The sequence below is a fragment of the Rhincodon typus genome, chromosome 7 (assembly GCF_021869965.1).
Source record: "Rhincodon typus isolate 14 chromosome 7, sRhiTyp1.1, whole genome shotgun sequence".
NCBI classification, from domain to species: Eukaryota; Metazoa; Chordata; class Chondrichthyes; order Orectolobiformes; family Rhincodontidae; genus Rhincodon; species Rhincodon typus.
Genome location: NC_063338.1, coordinates 12,488,649 through 12,508,077, shown reverse-complemented (window position 1 = coordinate 12,508,077; position 19,429 = coordinate 12,488,649). Strand labels below are relative to the sequence as shown.

The window sequence follows — 19,429 nt, the reverse complement described above, 5'->3', positions numbered from 1 at the left end:
TTTTTACTTTCACAGATGCTGCCAGACCTGCTGAGCTTTTCCAGCAACTTTGTTTTTGTTCCTGATTTACAACATCCGCAGTTCTTTTGGTTTTTAACAGCAATCTGTATTTCTGTAGCACCTTTAATGTTAACAAAAAAAAAGTTGTCAAAATATACAAAACTATTGGTGTGGGCAGAGAGTCGGCTAATGGGCGGGAAACAGCGAATGGGATTAAGGGGTTCTTTCCCTTTGTAACCAGTGGGGTACCACAGGGATGAGTACTAGGACTGCCAAGTGTTTACAATATATATTCCTGACTTGGAGGATATTGATAGGTTAAGTAAGTGGATAAGAACTTGAAAAATGGAAGTTAGTATGGGAAAATATGAAATTGTTCACATTGGAAGGGGCACCAAAAGAACAGAGCATTATTTAAATGGAGAAAAACTGCAGAAAGCTGTGACACAAAGAGACTTGGAGGTACTTGTGCACAAAACACAGAATGCTAGCACACAGGTACAGCAGGTGATCGTGAAGGCTCATGGAATAGTGGTCTGTATTTCAAGGAGGTTGGAGGATAGGGAAGAGTAGGGAAGTCTTACTGCAACCGTGAAGGTGCTGGTGAGACCACATCTGGCGTACTGTGAGCAGTTTTGGTCTCCTTATTTAACGAAAGGTATCATTTCATTTGAGGCAGTTCAGAGAAGGTTCACGATGATGATCCCTGGAATGGAGGGGTTGTCTAATGAGCAAAGGTTAAACAAGTTGGGATTCTACTCACTGCAGTTTAGAAGAATGTGAGGTGATCTCATTGAAACATGTAGGATTCTTAAGGGTTATTGCTGAAAGGATGTTTCCCCTCATGGGAGAGTCTGGGATCAGAGGGTATCGTCGCGGAATAAAGAGATGCCATTTTAAGCCTGAGATTAGGAGGTATGAATCCTTGTTGAGACTCTTTGGAACACCCTGCCACAGAGAGCTGTGGGAGGAGAGTCCTAGGGCATATGTAAACATGAGATTGACTCTTGATCAGTAGGGGGATCAAGGATTATGAGGAAAAGGCAGGAACGTGAGGACTGTTGGATCAGCCATGATCCTATTGAATGGTGAAGCAGGCTTGAGGGGCCAAATGACCTACTCATGTTCCTATTTCTTTTGGTCTTAAAAGTGTCTTCAGACACAACAGAATCTCAGTATATCAAAATATGAGGCCTAGACAGAAAGGGTGAAATTAAGAGGGCTGAGTAAGAGCATGACCCGAGAGGTAATTTTCAGGAAAATCTTGAAGGAGAAGGGAGAGGTGGGGAAGTAGCAGGGGAGAGCTTAGGTTCCAGGCTGATGAAGGCCCCCCTACCTACACTGGAGCAATTAAAACTGGGAATGTCCAAGAGGTCAGAGTTCAAGCAGTACAGTGAACTCAGGATTGCGGGGCTGCAGGAGATTACACACAGGGAGGGGCAATGCCAAAGAGGACTTTGAAAACAAGGGTGAGAATTTTAAAATCAAGGCATTGTTGGACCGGAAGCCAATGCAAGTCAGTGACAGCAGGCATGATAGGGGAAGAGGACTTGGTGGATTTGAGAGCATCCCAATGAGGTACATTTTGAAATGCTGTCACTGTTGTAATGTAGAAAACACAGCAGCCATTTTGTGCACAGCACTGACCAATCCTGCACTGGACACTGTAAAGCTCAGAATGACTAAAACTGTCATTTGTCCTGAGAGTTCTCTGGATTTATACTGATAAAGACAGTCAGATAGAGATGAGGTTGAGCCCAGGACATCACTGATGTGAAGAGAAGTCTGAAGTTTTCACAGCACTCGCAGGTCAGAGGTTAGGAATCCTGCAGTAACTCACCTCCTGACTGCCCAAAGCCTGTTCACCAGCTACAAGGCACAACTCAGGGATGTGATGGAATACTGCCCGTCTGCTTGATGGGTGCACCTCCAAAAACAAAGAAGAAGCTTGGCTCCATTCAGGACAAAGCAGCCCGCTCGATTATCACCACATCCACTCCCTCCACCATCGATGCTCAATAGCAGCACTGTATACTATCTACAAGATGCACTGCAGAAATTCACCGAAGATCCTTAGACAACACTTTCTAAACCCATGACCACTCCCATCTAGAAGAACAAGGGCAGCAGATACATGGGGACACCACCACTTGCAAGTTCTCTTCCAGGATGCTCATCATTCTGACTTGGAAATATATCACTGTTCCTTCAGTGTTGCTGGGTCAAAATCCTGGAATTTCCTCCCTGAGGGCATTGGGGGTCAACCCACAGCACATGCAGTGATTCAAGAAGGCAGCTTATCGCCACCTTCTCAAGGGCAACTAGGGATGGGCAATGAATGCTGGCCCACAGCCAAGTCTGCCCATTGGCAAATGCACCTAGCTTTAACTTTAAACAGCCTCTTTCTTTCAGATGGTAGCTACTATAGATTTTAAAGTAAATTAAATTCGATTTAAATAAACACTTGAATGCAGCATTGGTAAAATTTATTTATGTAGAAATAAAATCAGTATCACATCACAACTTGAAAACATTTGTTTTATGACTAGATTGTCATTCAGTGAGTATGTATGTAAATGAAAACCATTTAATATTTGAGGAATGAAGGGACAATTCAATATGAATGTTTCATCCATCTTATTCATTATTGAATTTCCCAAAGGTGCAAAAAAGATACTGAGGAGCAGGAACGTTTATGTGCTGGAGGCTCTTTTGAGATCCATGCTTTTTGCTATCCTGTTCTGCGTGATGCCATGGCCACTTCTGTAAACTTGGATGCCAACCCAGTCTTGGACAAACTCCTTCTCCCTAGCATCATTCACCCATTGACCCTCTACGTAGGACCCTAAAAAGGAAGCAAAGAAATCCTGTCATTGTCGCCAAAATTGGAAAAGTTCTACATTGGTCAGTATTGCATAGATTTATTATAATGTTGTCAACTTCCCAGCATTGCCCTACCATCCTAAAGGAATTGCTGCAAAATAAACCACAAAAATGTAAAGTTGAAAGTTTATGAGCCACACAAAGATTACAGATGGGGAGAGAAAAGCTGTTTAATTAGTGAAGAATTACGCATATTGACCTTTTGATTGGTATGGAGTGGCAATAGTTAGTGAGGATGGGTGGCCAAGAGTGGAAGAGTGTGGGTGAGGCGCTTGAGGTGCAGGTGGGATTTGTGTGGTGAAGCCTGCTGGAATACATCTAGATGGAGTTGGCAAAAGTTTCTTTTTCTTGCACAGTCTTCCTGCTGGCACAGCAACAATTTGGAGTGGCACACAACACCACCGTACCCATCTGGGCACTGACAGCAGGTAGAGTTGGATGGGTTTCCAGCACAATATGTCGACGCATCAAAACTGAAACTGATCTGAGAAGGTGAAGGCGGCGCTGCATTTATTACGAAACAAGAGCCAAATCGACAATTTGATGACATTTGAAAGATAACAGTGGAGTCAAGGGTTTATGTCAGGAAGCAGTTTGTCCCATGATGGAACTCCTCCCACCAAATGCTGGGAGTGAATTGAAAAAGTGTTAAGATCTAAGATTTCTTTTTCATTGGGCAAGGGAAGTGGAATTGAGGTAGGTAATGGAGGTATGTTTCAGGTGGACTATGGTTGAATTGAATAATTGAGTGGACTTGAATGTTCTGTGAACTCTTACTGCCCCTGTGTTACTCAAGACACATTATGAATTCAGAAGCCAGGTCATTCTTAGAATGAGTCATCGAACATAATCCATTTCAGATACCAGTATCAGATGATCAATCAGGGCAGACGGGAGTTATCACACTAATTGGGGACGGGCACCAGAGGTGATGGAAGGTTTGACTGAACCTCCACGTTGGAACATGGAAAGAGGTCCTGAGGCAAGGAGGGCATTTGTAAGTTGGAAGTTGATGTTTTGAAGCTGACCAGATTGAACCCAGTGTCGGAGACTTAGGGCTTAGCTCCTTTCAGTCAGGACCCACTGTTCATCTGCTCAAGATAGCGCAATGAATTTGGTGAGAGCGTAGAGGGTTGCTTTTCAGACTAGAGGCCTGTGACTGGCGGTGTGCCACAAGGATCAGTGCTGAGTCCACTGCTTTTTATCATTTATATAAATGACTTGAATTTGAATATAGGAGGTATGGTTAGTAAGTTTGCAGATGATTCCAAAATTGGTGGTGTACTGGACAGTGAAGAAAGTTACCTCAGAGTACAACAGAACCTTGATCAGATGGGCCGAGGAGTGGCAGATGGAGTTTAATTTAGATAAATGTGCTGTGTTGTATTGTGGAAGGGCATATCAGGGCAGGACTTATACACTTAATGGTAAGGTCCTGCAGAATGCTGCCAAAGAAAGAGACCTTGGGGTGCAGTTTAATAGTTCATTGAAAGTGGAGTCACAGATAGGCTGAATAGTGAAGAAGGTGTTTGGTATGCTTGCCTTTATTGGGTATTGAGTATACAAGTTGGGAGGTCATGTTGTAGCTGTACAAGATACTGGTTAGGCCAATTTTGGAATACTGTGTTCAATTCTGGTCTCTCTGCTATAGGAAAGATGTTGTGAAACTTGAAAGAGTTCAGAAAAGATATACAAGGATGTTGCTGGGGTTGGAGGGTTTGAGCTATAGGGAGAGGCTGAATAGGCTGGGGCTATTTTCCCTGGACTATTGGAGGCTGAGCGGTGACCTTATAGAGATTTATAAAATCATGAGGGGCACGGATAGGGTGAATAGCCAAAGTTTTTTCCCCAGGGTAAGAGAGTCCAAAACTAGAGGGCATTGGTTTAAGGTGAGAGGGGAAAGATTTAAAAAGGACCCAAGGGGCAACCTTTTCACACAGAAGTTGGCGCATGTATGGAATGAGCTGCCAGAGGAAGTGGTGGAGGCAGGTACAACATGAAAAGGAAGAGTTTAGAGGGATAGAGGCCGAATACTGGCAAATGGGACTAGATTTATTCAGGATATCTGGTCGGCATGGATGAGTTGGACTGAAGGGTCTGTTTCAGTGCTGTACAACTTTATGACTCTATGAGACGAGGCCGCAGCCTGGAGCCACTGGGAATGTCCACAACAAGCAGTGGGAGTTAGGGTTAGGGGAGTCGAGGGGGGTTGATGTGAAGGATTTTCCATGTTGTCTGGGGTGAGAAGGAAGCCTCCAGGACTTTTTACAGCACAATGAGTGGCTGGCTGGGGGAAACACTCTCTTTCCCTCTTACTGGCGAGGAGTTGGGACTGAGGTATATTTTCAAAGCTTTCAACAAAGCACAAGGCATAGGAAAGGAGTGGATCAAATGGTAGCTCTGCTCTGTTCTGCTTATTTTGAAATATGACTGCCTTAGTGCAGAACGAGGCCTATCATGTCCGTACTTGTCCGTTAAAGGAGCATCATGGAGGGAAAATGGCAGCTAACATGCACACAGCAAGAACCCGCTGTCTATATGGAGTTTGAGCATTCTCCCTGTGTCTGCGTGGGTTTCCTCCAGGTGCTCTGGTTTCGTCCCACAGACCAAGGATGTGCAAGTTAGGTGGATTGGCCATGCTAAATTGCCCATAGTCTCCAGGGATGTGCAGACTAGGTAGATTACCCATGGGAAATGTGGGGTTACAGGGATAGGGTAGGGAGTGAGTCTGGGTGGGTACTCTTTGGAGGCTTGGTGTGACTGAATGGGCTGAACAGCTCTGCTGTAGTGATTCTATGACTGTGAATTGTCTGCAGCTAGCTGTACCTCAGTGGTTGCATTCTCAATTCTGAGTTACAAGGTTCAACATTCAAGTTCCCTGCCTGAGACCCAACTGGGGGGATTAATTTCAAATGGACACCCTTCCACTGCACTGTAAAATTTTGCTCTTCAGTGCAATATTTAAGGCTGGCACTCCACAGCAATGCTGAGGAAATGCTGCACTGTTGAAAGTCTGTCTCTGATGTGATGCCTAAAACAAGGCCCCATCTGCTCTCTCAGGTACAAACATTAAAAAAAAATCCCTGTGGTGGCGTTTCTAGGAAGAGCAGGGAAGAATTCTCTCTGGCATTGTAGCCAATATTTATCCCACTGTTTACAATTTTAAACATAGCAGCATTTGCTGACACCAACTCATGCACACTATGTGCTGCATACACACGTAAACAGTGTTGCCTGTGGCCCAGGAGGGGTACTGGGGAGGTGATGGCCTAGTAATATTATCACTAGTCTATTAATCCAGAGATCTTGGTAATGTCCTGGGGACCTAGGTTTGAATCCCACCACTGCAGATAGTGGAATTTGAATTCAATAGAAAATAACTTGGAATTAGGAGTCTAATGATGACCCTGAATCCATTGTGGATTATCAGGAAAAACCCATCTGGTTCACGATGTCCTTTAGGGAAGGAAACTGCCATCCTTACCTGGTCTGGCCTACACTTGACTCCAGACCCACAGCAATGTGGTTGACTCCTAATAATTTGGGATGGGTAATAATGCTGGCCCAGCCAGGACACCCATATCCTGTGAGTGAATAAAAAAAATGAAGCTGGTGATAATTCCTTATATGGCAGTCTGAGCAGGTACCTGGCATCTCCAGCTCTCCGCTTGCTCCTCTAGGCCTTCACCTTGTCCAGAATTTGACGATGATCTCAGGGCATGTTCCAAGGGTAACAACTGCCTGCATCCTCCAGCCATGGAAGAGTTTGGCATCAGACACACAGCAGCCTCACCACACCATCATGGCACATCTCCGACTCTCAGAATAAAGTACACTACTTCAGTACTGCACTTTGGAACTCACAGACACCTTATATCTCAACGCTGCTGCCAGGGCGCCTTGCACACCAGGACAGGCACCTAGCTTATGTATCGTCTACATCTCAGGGCTCTTGGCTTCCTCTTGTAGCACGCAGTCACTTTGCAACTACTTGGATGCACACAGAATCTCTGCCTTGCCTCTCTTTTTGCCTATTGGCACCTCATTCAGAGTGCACAGACTCACAGCGCTTCTGACTTGTTTTTTTCCAGCACAGGACGAAAAGTCAGGCAGCTTCTCACAGATGCTGGTAGTGATCAGTCAAGGAGTGAACAACACTGTACATCGCTGTGCATTGTCAATCTTACACCTACAGCGTGTGACACAGAACATGCTTAACCAAATGGCCATGTCTAAGGAGGGGATCGGCCTCAGTTGAGTCAAGGAGAAAAATGGTCAGTCAGAGAGCGATAGAGTTGTACAACATGGAAACAGACCCTTCAGTCCAACCTGTCCATGCCAACTAAATATCCTAAATTAATCCAGTCCCGTTTGCCAGCATTTGGCCCACTTCCCTCTACACTCTTCCTATTCACATACCCATCCTTTTAAATGTTGTAATTGTACCCCCCTCCACCACTTCCTCTGGCAGCTCACTCCCACTGGCACAATCAATCAAGGACAATGTCTGATCTCAATGCAGGGGCTTGGACACAGTCAGTAGTGACCAGGGTCAGGGAGTCTGTATCACTTACAGGTCCAGGGAGGGCCATGGTTAGTCCTGTAGGTCCACTGCAACCAGCAGTGTTATGTCAGTCACAGAGCTGCACAGAGATCAGGTAGCGATCTGGTCAGCCATCAGCCAGGCCTGTCATTCCATCTTAGTATTGGGGGGTTGGGGTTGGTAAACTAAGGTCAGTCCTAAGGGGTCTGCTCACTGAAAGTCAAGGCGCCTTATCAGGGGCCACTGCTCTAGTTGAGAAGCTGGGGAAGTCAGTTGTGGGGATCGGAGGCAGCAACTTGGGATACAGAAGGGTAACAATTTTGTAACGCGGGGGAGCAACCAAAGTATAAGGGAGAGGGGAACAACAGAGCATTGGAGGGTAGGGATACTGCAGTAGCAGGTACGTTATCAATAGTCACCCTCACATTGATTGAGAGGACAGTGTATAGCTTGGGGGGGTCACCTTCCACCCCCATCCAATTTATAAGTGTGCAATTGGTGTAAAAAATGGCTGCCAGCTCACCCGGAGGGGGAACGGTACATTTTTGTTTTCAATCTCTGAGCAAGGGGGCTCTACTTGTGAGTGAGTAAGGCCCTCCAACGGACAATAGCATTAAGCAGACACTCACCCAGGACATGTTAAAGATGTCTGTTATCACAAAGTTCTTCATGTGAACCTTATCCATTGAATAACTGTCTTGACTGAAAATACTGGCCATGAGTGATCTTCACCATCTCATCTAACATCACACTTTAATCCGAGTCATGTGTACTGCAAGAGCTGACTGATCCCATGACTGAGGAGCTGCTTTGTTGCTGATATTCCCCACGTAGGCTCATTGGACCCAATGGATCCAGGTGCAGAAGCTGTAGGTCTCTCTGGGGCATCTGCACTAATAGCATCCACAGGAATGGATGAGGATCCATGTTTCTGGAGGCCTAGGAGCAGCCTCAAGCGGATACATTGCAGCCTTTGAATGCGGAGTTTCCAGCCATGGAGCCCTCTTGTTGCAGCAAATACACAGGAACCTCATAGTCACTCATCTTACATGGAATGCCATGCAGATGGGAGAGGGATAGTGGCTCTGTTTAGAGGTGGTGGTCAGATATGACGTCAAAATGCCCAGTATATCTGCAATGCAACAGCATGTTCCATTGGGGCCAATGATGGCCGTAAGGTGTCTCCTCTACATCAGGTCACTATGCTGTCAGGTTAGGGGATTGGGGAGCTGTTGCAATACAGTAAAGACAGAGGATACCACTCACTCCTTCGATGCCTTGCACCAGACGACTGGACGCAATGTTATGTGATGGACGATGAGGATCGGAGAGAACTGTAGTATTGCACTGAGTCGAAACTACAGCAGCCCTGTATCAGCAGCAGTGCTGGCCTAAGCAAACCAGGCAGCACCGTGTCCACCTCTTTCAATGGAACGGAGTTGCATGAAGTCACACTTCTCTGACTGTAAAGGTTTCATACAAGCCTACAACCGCCAAGTTGATCCCAATTGCAAATGCAACTTAATAGTTCAATTATTGGACACTTTGCCTATAGTTTGATATAAGTTAAGGTTACATACTGGTGGAAGCCTTCAGAATATCTAATGCTTCTTCATTCAATCTTGACAAACTTTCATGGCTTCCGGCAAGATGGCAGCAGGGTAAGTCGTGCCATTCAGAGCTCCACTCTGCTCACCAGTTCTCTTTCTCATTCTATCCTTGTCCTTTCCTTTTTCTCCCTTCTTCTTCCCCTGTGTAGTAATTCTATTCCCCCCCCACCCACACCTTTTAACTACCTACCTAAGGAGTCGGGAAGGAGCTGGATCGCGACCGGGAATCAAGTGGCGGGAGCTGAACGCACAGGTCGTGTCCTGCAGTGACGGCGGATCAAGCGTGGGCCGGAGCCAGCAGTGGGTCGAGACCGGGCCAGTGAGGCACCCCAGAGCGGACGCTGGCAGTGACACGGCGAAGGCTGGAAAGCCCGGAGTGGGACTGCAGCAGTGGAAAGGACAGTTGGACTCTCTTAAATTATCTTTTTTTCTTATCTTATTCAAAGTTAATGTGAATGGCGCCATGTATGTATGGCAAAGGTTACCACTTTTCACTGTATTTTTACATTGAATACACATGACAATAAATGAAATCTTAATCTTAATGTTGGTCTGGATGCTATGGCAATGATAGATGTCATTCGGACAGCATTGAAATACCAGGTAGAGCTAAAGATGGCTACACTCTCCAGCTTCATTTCTGTAGCTGCGCTAAGGTGACACTCATTCACATTGCTAATGCTTAAAAAAACTTTAAAAACATGGTAATGTACTTACATTGAGGTTCTGTCCATGTAACCCAAGTGCCCTTGCAATGTTTTTTTTCCAGGTGCAGTACTGGGGTCTGGCAGCTGAGCTACAGGGTGCTTGCCCACCTTGGAATTTTGGGTGGAAAACCCGAGACATTTGTGGCCAGATCTGGATTCTCCCCCTCAGCTTTAACCCTCGCATGGTGGTTGGGGATTGTGAGGGCAGGGTGGAGGTGGAGGGGCCAGGCAACATCCTGAGAGGAAACTTCTGGGGTGCAAGGGGTGTCTATATGTGGGGCTACCTCTGCTTGGGTACCAGTTGGCAGCACCCTCTTTCCTTCTGAGGAACGGGCACCCAGAGTGAGGTCAAAGTCTCACGTCCCCTTGTCACCTTGCCATTGATACTGAGCGCCAATGGTTAGAGTGATAGAGTGCAAGTCAGTGCGAATATCCAGAAGATTATCTGGGTCACTGAACCTGGCTCCCCCTTGGCAGCCACTCACCCACAGAGAATCTAGATGGCACAGTACAGAGTGACACTAGGGGGACAGAGTTGGGGGACACCCTCCAACAAACGCACCTGTAGGTTCTCTGCAAGTTTGTGCATTTGATTGAAGTTCTCAAACACCGACACCATGGGCCCCTCTCCTGCACAGGACTGAGCAGGCCCCTGGTCTCTGGCAGCCCTCCAAGTGCCAGCAGACTGGCACCATTCCTCTCTCATCCTGTTACAGAGATCTCGCAGTGAGGTGCTCACCAGATTGTGCTCCCACACTCTAATATGTATAAAAAACCCACTGAGGTGACAGTATCTGAGCTGGCGGAGTTGCCCTGTCAAGGGCAGAGATTATTTGGATGCCACCGGTGCCTGCGGAAGCTGAGAGAGTGGTGAAATATGGGTAATAGCTTGGCCATGTTGAGAATACAATCACAGTGCTGGCAATGGGAAGACAGTGACGGAGTTTACAAAGAATCTGACTTGGTTGTAAGGATGCGGAGGTCTCAATAATCCCTCATGAGCAATCAGTATCCTCTCCCACCAGCTCAAGAATTCTTCCCTCATATGTGGCAAAAGGATAAAGACCCTACCACCCATTTTGGCTCTTTCAGGGTCTGTTGCTGTGGACTGTCATGTCCCGCAATGAGACAAAGGAAGGGATTCAGTGATATGGAAATAGCTAGCCACCGTTGTTAGTTGTGTTGCAAGTGAAGGAAAAGATGAGGTTTCTCGAATGAGCGAGTAGGATGCGCAGGGGTAGAAAAAGGCTTAGTGTTCTGGGCCAATGGTGTGGATAAAAAGCCATTCAGGGAAGATCTGAGAAAGGGTCACTCAAACCTGAAATATTAACTCTGATTTCTCTCCACAGATAATGACAGACCTCTCGAGCTTTTTCAGCAATTTCTGTTTTCATTTCCAGTTTCCAGCGTCTGCAATTCTTTCGATTTTTATTGAGGGAAGGTGCTGTGTGCAATGGTGAAAATAGTAGGTCAGGAGCCTTGGCAGAAGACATAAGAAGTGACAGAGTTAGGGTGAGTGTGAGGCAGCTGATGGAGGATGGTAGCATTACCCTCATGGAGTGTAAATAGTCATTAACATGTCAACAGAGCCAGGCATTCCTCCGGGCACTCACTGACCCCAGTGGCAGCTTCAGACCAGGCTGGCAGGGTCTGGTGGCACGGCCTCCTCTGGTGGTTCTATGGAAAGATAACGTTCTTCCTCCACAGCCCTCCATCCACCAAGACCTGCAGGTCTCAATTGGCAAATCGGGATGCCAACCTGCTTCTGTCTGCCATCTCTGGGGCAATTTTTCCAACAGCGTGACTGTGAAGGGTAGCTCCTGGCACGCTGGTGCACAGCTTGAGCTTAAATATGGTGCTCCCTTCTGGGCATGAATCCCAGAAGTTTCCAAAAGAGCATTAGTGCTGCTGGAGAGTGTAGGATATAGGGAGAGTGTGTGCCTTAGAGGAGTGATGCCTATGTAATAAGGTGCGCAGCAGAGAACTGCTTGATAAATCTCACCAGAGCTCATGGAGAGAAATCCTCCACAAAACTCCCCAAAATTAACATTGCCGTTTTTTTTGGTAAAATTCGGGTTCCTCTTGATTTGATAAGTCTAATCTACTCTCAGAAGCAGATTTGTAGAATATTCTTACATATATACATGAGAGTTTTTGACTTACAAATGGCACAGTGAGTTGAACAATGATCATTTTGCTCACATGTGGACTGCTTCAGGAGTTAATGATGAAACTTTTAACGATCCACGTTTTCTTCCTTTTTGGCAGAGGGAAAGGAATGTGCAAAATTTGTGCCCGTCATCTAATCTTTGTCAACGCTTTCTAAAAAGATGGTCTTGAGATAGCAAATGAGATAAAGACCAGGGAAGGTGGTGAAACAACTTGGTCCCCTGGAGTTTTGTCAGTAAATATCTCCGGTAGAGTTTTCCTGGTATTTTGGAGCTATTTAACAAGATTAGTGAACCTGGGCTGTACCAATACCCACTTCCAGGAAGCTAGCCCAGGGGAACTGGGCACATCTAGCTGGTGGTGCCAGGTACTTCTGTGCAGATGTCCCATTGAGGCACTAAAACTCAGCCCTTCATATTTCTGGCTATTCTATTCGCAACAGTTTTTACTGTGGATTATCCAGGGCAGTACATGTGATTAGCAAAAACACTTCTCTGACAAGAACGAAAGGGTCAAGCTTGTAACATTCCTCCGCCCAAAGAAATGCAGAGCAATTTTGTTCAGATCTCACAATGTGACTGCTGTTTAACCATTAAATGCAACTCAACTTGGTTCAACACTTAGTTGCAAGTCGATCTGGTTTGAATAATAAATTTGTGTATGTTTTACTTATTGTGGCAAATTAGGATCACAGGAAAATTTCACAAGTGCCCACACATGTGCATTTATATAGTACCTTTAAAGTAGCAAAATGTTCCAAAGCACTCCACAGAAATGTTACCAAACAAAACTTGATACCGAGCCACAAAGGGAGTCCTGGAATTTTCTCTCTAAACATCTCCATCTCTCTATTCTTTCCGTCCAACTTTGAAATCTACTTGTCAGACCCAGTCCCTGACCACCTGCCCAAAATGTTCCCTTTGCCGATGAAGCCTCTGTAAAAGGGCCTCCAGAGATTTTAGCACATGAAAAGATGCCTTGCAAATGCAAGTTGTTCATGCTGCTGTAACTATGGGGGCTCATGCATGTGAATGACCATCTGGGCAAAGTGGCAGGAGGCCAGGAGGAGCGGAGGGTGTGAGGTGGAGGGTAAATGGAATGAGGGGATCGGTGGATGAATGAACAGCGAGAGGCGGTTGGGGACATACTGCCTGAGATCTGAGTGTGGAGAGCGGTTAGTTCCTTCTCATTGTCAGTGAACCGCCTCCGTCCCAGTCCGTGGGTCCGCGATACCATACAGTCCACGTAGATGTCCCAGAAGAGCTGTGCCAGGACCCAGAAGAGAGCAGCATGCTTGGACTCATCCGACGACTTCAGGTAGATCATGAAATCCCAGAAACCGCTGACAGTGTCCGCGATCCGGGGTTTCCTCATCTCAAGAAGAAGGGCAGAGGAGGATTCCCAACACTGAGGGTTCGCCCGACCCAGAGCTAGGGGGTCGATCTGTCCATAACAGGAGTATGAGGGTGGGAAAAGCAATCCCACGAGAAACAGTGTAGCCATTAAGCTGTGGTTCCACACCGGCCTCCTGACACACATGGGACCCATCTTCTGTAAAAGAAAGATGCACACAAAGAGTTTATTCAAAAGGAAAGGAGTAAATTATTCAACATTTCCTGCCTACTGATTGTTGTCAATTGAGATCAACCCTCCAGTTAGCCCCTGAGTAACATTACACCTCTCTTTATACTGGGAGCATTACCTACCATTGAATATTACTTTGCTTCATGAATATTATTTCCAAAAATCTTTCCGCTCCTCCAATTCTGGTTTCTTGGGAATGCTCAGTTTCCTTCCTTTCGCTGCCCCAAGCTCTGGAAATCCATCCCCTCCCTCTTTCCTCTTTTGAAAGGCTCTCTGGAAACAACCTCTTTGACCAAGTTTCGCCTCACCTCCCCATCATTTGACACAGTGTGTGATAGCTTCTAATCAACCTGTCAGGACACACCTCTGGAGCAGGAGGGATTTGAGCCCAGGCCTCCTGGTCCTGAGGTGGGCACACTGCCACCAGCCACAAGAACCCTAAAGACTACTTTCGTGAAGTGTCAGAGTCTGTGTGGCAACATATTTGTAAAACACCTCAGGATGCTTTGCTGTTTTATAGGAGTAGGCTGGTCTGGTGGGTTTCTAACATGTATCTTTACAAAGAACATGTAAAGATTCGGCTTCAGAATTCCATCTTACACCACCTGGTTATCTGATGTTTTGCCAAACATAGGACATTTTGAACCTTCTCTCTCACATTAAAGAAGATGAAAGTAATGTGAGCCTCAGCAGGATCCATGTTCCATTGTGTCTACAACATAACAGCAAGTATTTATTGCCACCGCAAGTGGGCTGGACTCCAACACTGATGGATGTGTCTTAGAATCATTGAATCCCTACAGTGTGAAAAGAGACCATTCAGGGATGTGTAGGTTAGGTGGAATAGCCATGTGGGTTACAGGTTATAGGGTAGGGGGGGTGAGTCTGGGTAGGATGCTGTTTGGAGAGTCGGTGTGGACTTGTTGTGCTGAACGGCCTGTTTCCACACTGTAGGGATTCCATGATTCTATGGTAAGTGCTGAGTGGATGATCCATTCAGCCTGCTCCAGTGGTCCCCAGGATTACAGATACCAGTCTTCAGCCAAATTGATTCACTCCACGTAGGAGGCACTGGATACTGCAAAGGCAACAGGCCCTGACAACATTCCAGCGATAATACTGAAGACTTGTGCTCCAGAACCTGCCATTTCCCCAGCCAAGCTGTTCCAGTGCAGCTACAACACTTATCTACCCAGCAATGTGGAAAACTGCCCAGGTATGTCCTGTACACAAAAAGCAGGACAAATCCAATCTGGCCAGTTACTGCTCCATCAGTAAAGTGATGGGCAGTGCCATCAACAGTGTTTTTAAGCAGCACTTGCTCAGCAAGAACCTGCTCAGTGACGCCCAGTTTAGGTTCCCCCAGTATCAATCAGCTCCTGACCTCATTACAGCCTTGATTCAAACATAGGCAAAAGAGCTGAATTCCAGAGATCAGGTGAGAGTGACTGACCTTGACATCAAGACTGTATTTGACCGAGTATGGCATCAAGCAGCCTTAGCAAATCTGGAATCATTGGAAATTGGGGGAAAACTTGCCATTGGTTGGAGTCATATCTGGCTAGGAAGGTGGTGGTGATTGTTGGAGGTCAGTCATCTCAGCTCCAGGACATTTCTGCAGGAGTTCCTCAAAGTAGTGTCCTAGACCCAACCACCTTCAGCTGCTTCATCAATGATCTTCCCTCCATCATAAGGTCAGAGTGAGAATATTCGTCGATGATTGTACGATGTTCACCATTTGCAATTCCTCAGATAATGAAGCAGTCTGTGGCCAAATGCAGCAAGACCTGGACAATATCCAAACTTGGGCTGATAAGTGGCAACTACCATTTGTGCCAGAGAAATTATGAACAATGACCATTTCCATCACGACAGAATCTAACCATTGCTTTTTGACTTTCAGTGGCATAACCATTGCTGAATCCCACTATCAACAACCTTAGGACTGAACTGGACTAGCGGTATGAATATTATGATTACAAGAGCAGGTCAGAGGCTGGGGAATTTTGGCATGAGTAACTCACCTCCTGTCTCCCCAAAGCTTGTCCACCATCTACAAGGCCCAAGTCAGGAATGTGATGGAATACTCCTCACTTTTGGGGTGGTTGCAGCTCCAACAATATTCAAGACACCATCCAGGACAAAGCAGTACCCTTGATCAGCACCTCATCCACCACATCAAATATTCACTCTTTCCACCACTGATGCATAGCGGCAGCAGTCTGGAACATCTGTAAGATGCATTGTTGTACCTCAACAAATCTCCTTAAACAAACATCTAGGAGGACAAGGACAAAAGATACATGGGAACATCAATATCTGCATGTTCCCTTCCTAGCTGATCACCATCCTGACTTGGAAAAATATTGCTGTTCCTTCATAGTCATTGGGTCAAATGCCTGGGGTTCCCTTCCTTACAGCCCTGTGAGTATATTTACCAGGTAGATTGCAAGAATTCAACTAACATTCACCATTACCCACTCAAAGTCACCTAAGGGTGGGCGACAAATATTGGTCTCACCGGGGACACTCAAGTCGCACAAAAGAATAAAAAGAAAATTTGAATGGAAAAACACAATTTGCTTTTTAAAGTTGCAAAATGTTTAAGTGTTGGTGTTCAGACAGACTTGGATGTACTGGTATGAAGACTATTAAAAATAGCAATTAGGAAGTTAAATGTACATTGGCCTTTATTGAGTACATGAATAAAGACATCTACTCTGATTGTATGAGGCTTTACTGAAACCAGATGTAGAATACTACACAATTTTCATTTCCATATCTAAGGAAGGATATAGTTGCTTTGAAGACAGTACAGTGAAGGCAAATTGTCTCCAAAGATAAGAAAGTTGCTCTATCAGGAGGGGTTAGATAAATAAGAACTATATTCCGTGGAGTTTAGAAGAATGAGAGGCGACTTTATTTAAATGCAAATGAATCTTAAGGGCTTGACATAGTTGTTGGTCCATCTGCAGAATCTTGATCACCAGGGCAGAGGCTTGGAATACGGGGTTTATCATTTAGAACTGAGCGGAGGAGAAATTTGCTTCACTTAAAAAAGTTGTGTATCTTTGGAATTCTTTACCCCAGGGTATCATAGATGCTCCACTGTTGAATATATTCATGCTTCTGATGTCTTGGGGAATCCAGGGATACAGGAGTTGGGGGATGTGAGAAAGTGGAGTTGAGGCAGAAGGTCAGCCAACATCTTACTGAATAACAGTGAAGGTTCAAGAGACAATATGGACCCCTTCCTGCTCCTGATCTTGGCCACCAACATAAGACTATTATACTTCTTGTGACACTGCTACCAAGTCCTCAGATACTGGGACTGGTCACCTACTTCCAATCACTTCTGAGAGTGAGTCTTGCTCCCAAAAAGAAGCAGGTCCACTGAGAAATTTAGTGTAACATCAGTGATCCTCCAGTTCCCTTTCCTGCCTAGTGTCTGACCTGCCTTGTTCACAGTTGCAGCAATGGTATTCAGCAGCAGCCTGCTATAACTCCATACAGCCTATCTTTAAGAGGGACAGACTTCCTGCCTCTATGTGACACTCAGGTAGATGAGAAGGCAGCAGCAAATTTTACAAGTTACCTGACAGCATCTCAACAGGCCTGGGCAAGTCAGGAATCATCATTCCTGACCCCAAAAGACAGTAAGGGCCACACTAAATGCTCCCACTGTGTTTACAGTAGCTGCAGAGGACAAAGACTAAAGTAAACTGGCTCACTATATTTACAGTAGCTCTAACACACAGGGAACATTTGTCCTTTCTTGTAATGAACACAGTATTAATCATCTGCTTTTACATTGCTGTATTAATAATGTTCTGGCTACAAATGGCAATTAACGGGTTGCAGCTCATTTCAATCTCTGCACACTAGGGACCATTGAGCATTAGCTAATCTGTCATAATTTGTCTTCAAATCACCATTTCAAATGGCAAGCTTCACGTTTAGTGCCTGCACCTGATTTAAAGACACAACTTTTCCAATAATATACATTTATAAGCAAATTCCTCACTTCACAATCTACACAATAAAGTGAATTCCAGTTGTTTTTCCTAACCCATTGTATTATGGACCGTTTAAAATTGCCTTCCATGTCACTAAGCGTAAAACTATATCTAATGTTGTATTTTCTGGTTAACTAGCTGACAGTCAACAAAGTGATAGTACTAACCACCCATAGATCATACAGACAAAACACACTTGAGACTAACCACCAGACCAAACATATGCCAACATCAAAATGTCCAAACTAGAACTGGAAAAAATACAGTCCCTTGAGAACACTCAGTGAAGGAGTGGGAGAGAAAACAAGATGGGGACAAAAGAGAGCTATGAAGAAGAAGGAGGAAGGCAGTAGAGGGAGAAGGAAGGGGAAGAAGGAGTGACCAGGAGAGATGGGAGGTCGAGTTATGAGGGGAAGAGAGAAGAGAGTGCAGGTGAAAAGGCAAAGATGGAGGGAGGAGCAAAAAGAGGGAGTGGAGGAAAATGAAAGGGGGAGTGATGGGCAGAGAAAAGGCGAAGGGGTTAAGCAAGAGAGGGGGAAAAGATGGAAGGGGGAAGAGTAAGAGGGAAAGGGGCATGGAAGAGGGGTTAAAAAAGCTAGGGTGAGGGAGAGAGTGAGAAAATAGGTTTGAGGGAAGGAGAGGATTGGGAGCAGGTAGTGGGGAGGCAGGAGAAGGAGCAGTATCGGGAGGGAGGAGGAGAGAAGGGAGATGGGTCAGGAAAGGAGGGAGTCATTGAAAGGTGAACCCCAGAATACAGTCTTAACGGAAACGAAATACATATAATATTAGTAAGCAAACACATTTACAAAAAAAAGGTAATTTTATTTTTGTATGGTGCTTTAAACTTTATTTATCCAATTGCCTACCTGGTGATTTTTTTTTCTTATTCTCTGGGTACTGGGAACTTTAGAGAGAGCCCGCTCTACTCCCCTATCCCCAGCAGTATAAAAACTTGCCTGCAATGTGTAAGCTGTAGTCCGACTCTGCCTGGAGCTCTGCCTGATCAGATAGAGAGCGCTGTTCTCTGCCTCTGCCGCTATGTGCGCGGCTCGTCTCGCACTGCCTGCTTATTGACTGCTAGGTCGCCCTTTTGAAGCCCAGACACTCACTTTGCCTCATACGTCAGGCTCTTGACACACACACAGAGGGGGAAAGCTTTTAAATCTGTGATTCAGTCGCCAGTCCAACCCTCTCTGTGTTTGCCCCACCGTCGCCTACCTCTGCACATTGTAAACCTAAAGGCCGATTAGAAACACAGGGACAAATCGATGCAATTTCATGCCAATTAAAACGAAGCTTTTATGTTTCTATAATCAATTATAAATCTCCATTCTGTACTCTAGCTGAGCTTTGAAATGTATTTGCCAGATCTCCCGTTGTAGACTTTATTTTTGTAAAAGAAATCAACTTGTTCATGGATGTTATGAGACATTTCTGGAGTAGGTAGGATTTGAACTCATGTAGAGCCACTGCGCCTCGAGCTCTAAACCTTGTATTGCTGTGACGTTCTAATGAAGGCCCCTAGGTGTCCTTGTTAAGGCAACTTGCTTTTCTTCGTGCATATTAATGATCTAGACTTGGGGGTACAGGGCACTGGAGAGTACAAATGTGTAGATGACACAAATTTTGAACATGTTGTGAACTGTGAGGATGATAGTGGGAGGTCATTTCTGTTGAGAGTTGACCACCTTGATCTGAAGTCAACTGTAGTCTAGGGAAGGATGAGAGTTTTTATACTGCAGGCAGGTTTTTATACTGCAGGGGATAGGGAACTAGAGTAGGCTCTCTCCAAAAGTTCCCAGTACCCAGAGAATAAGAAAAAAAATCAACAGGTTGCAAATTGGATAAATAAAGATTAAAGCACTGTACGAGAATAAAATTACCTGTTTTATTAAAGTATGTTTACTATCTCTCTAA

General features: G+C 45.4%; 1 protein-coding gene across 1 annotated transcript; it reads right to left on the bottom strand.

Annotated features, from left to right (window-relative positions):
• Positions 1-2,693: 2,693 nt before the first annotated feature.
• LOC125483470 (protein FAM237A-like) lies at positions 2,694-18,587 on the bottom strand. Its single transcript, XM_048598693.1, has 3 exons — positions 18,469-18,587; positions 13,061-13,463; positions 2,694-2,845 (listed from the first exon to the last, which is right to left on the bottom strand). Exons 2-3 carry the CDS (start codon positions 13,458-13,460, stop codon positions 2,694-2,696), a joined length of 552 nt encoding a protein of 183 aa, XP_048454650.1. The 5' UTR covers positions 13,461-13,463; positions 18,469-18,587.
• Between the last annotated feature and the right edge of the window lie 842 nt (positions 18,588-19,429).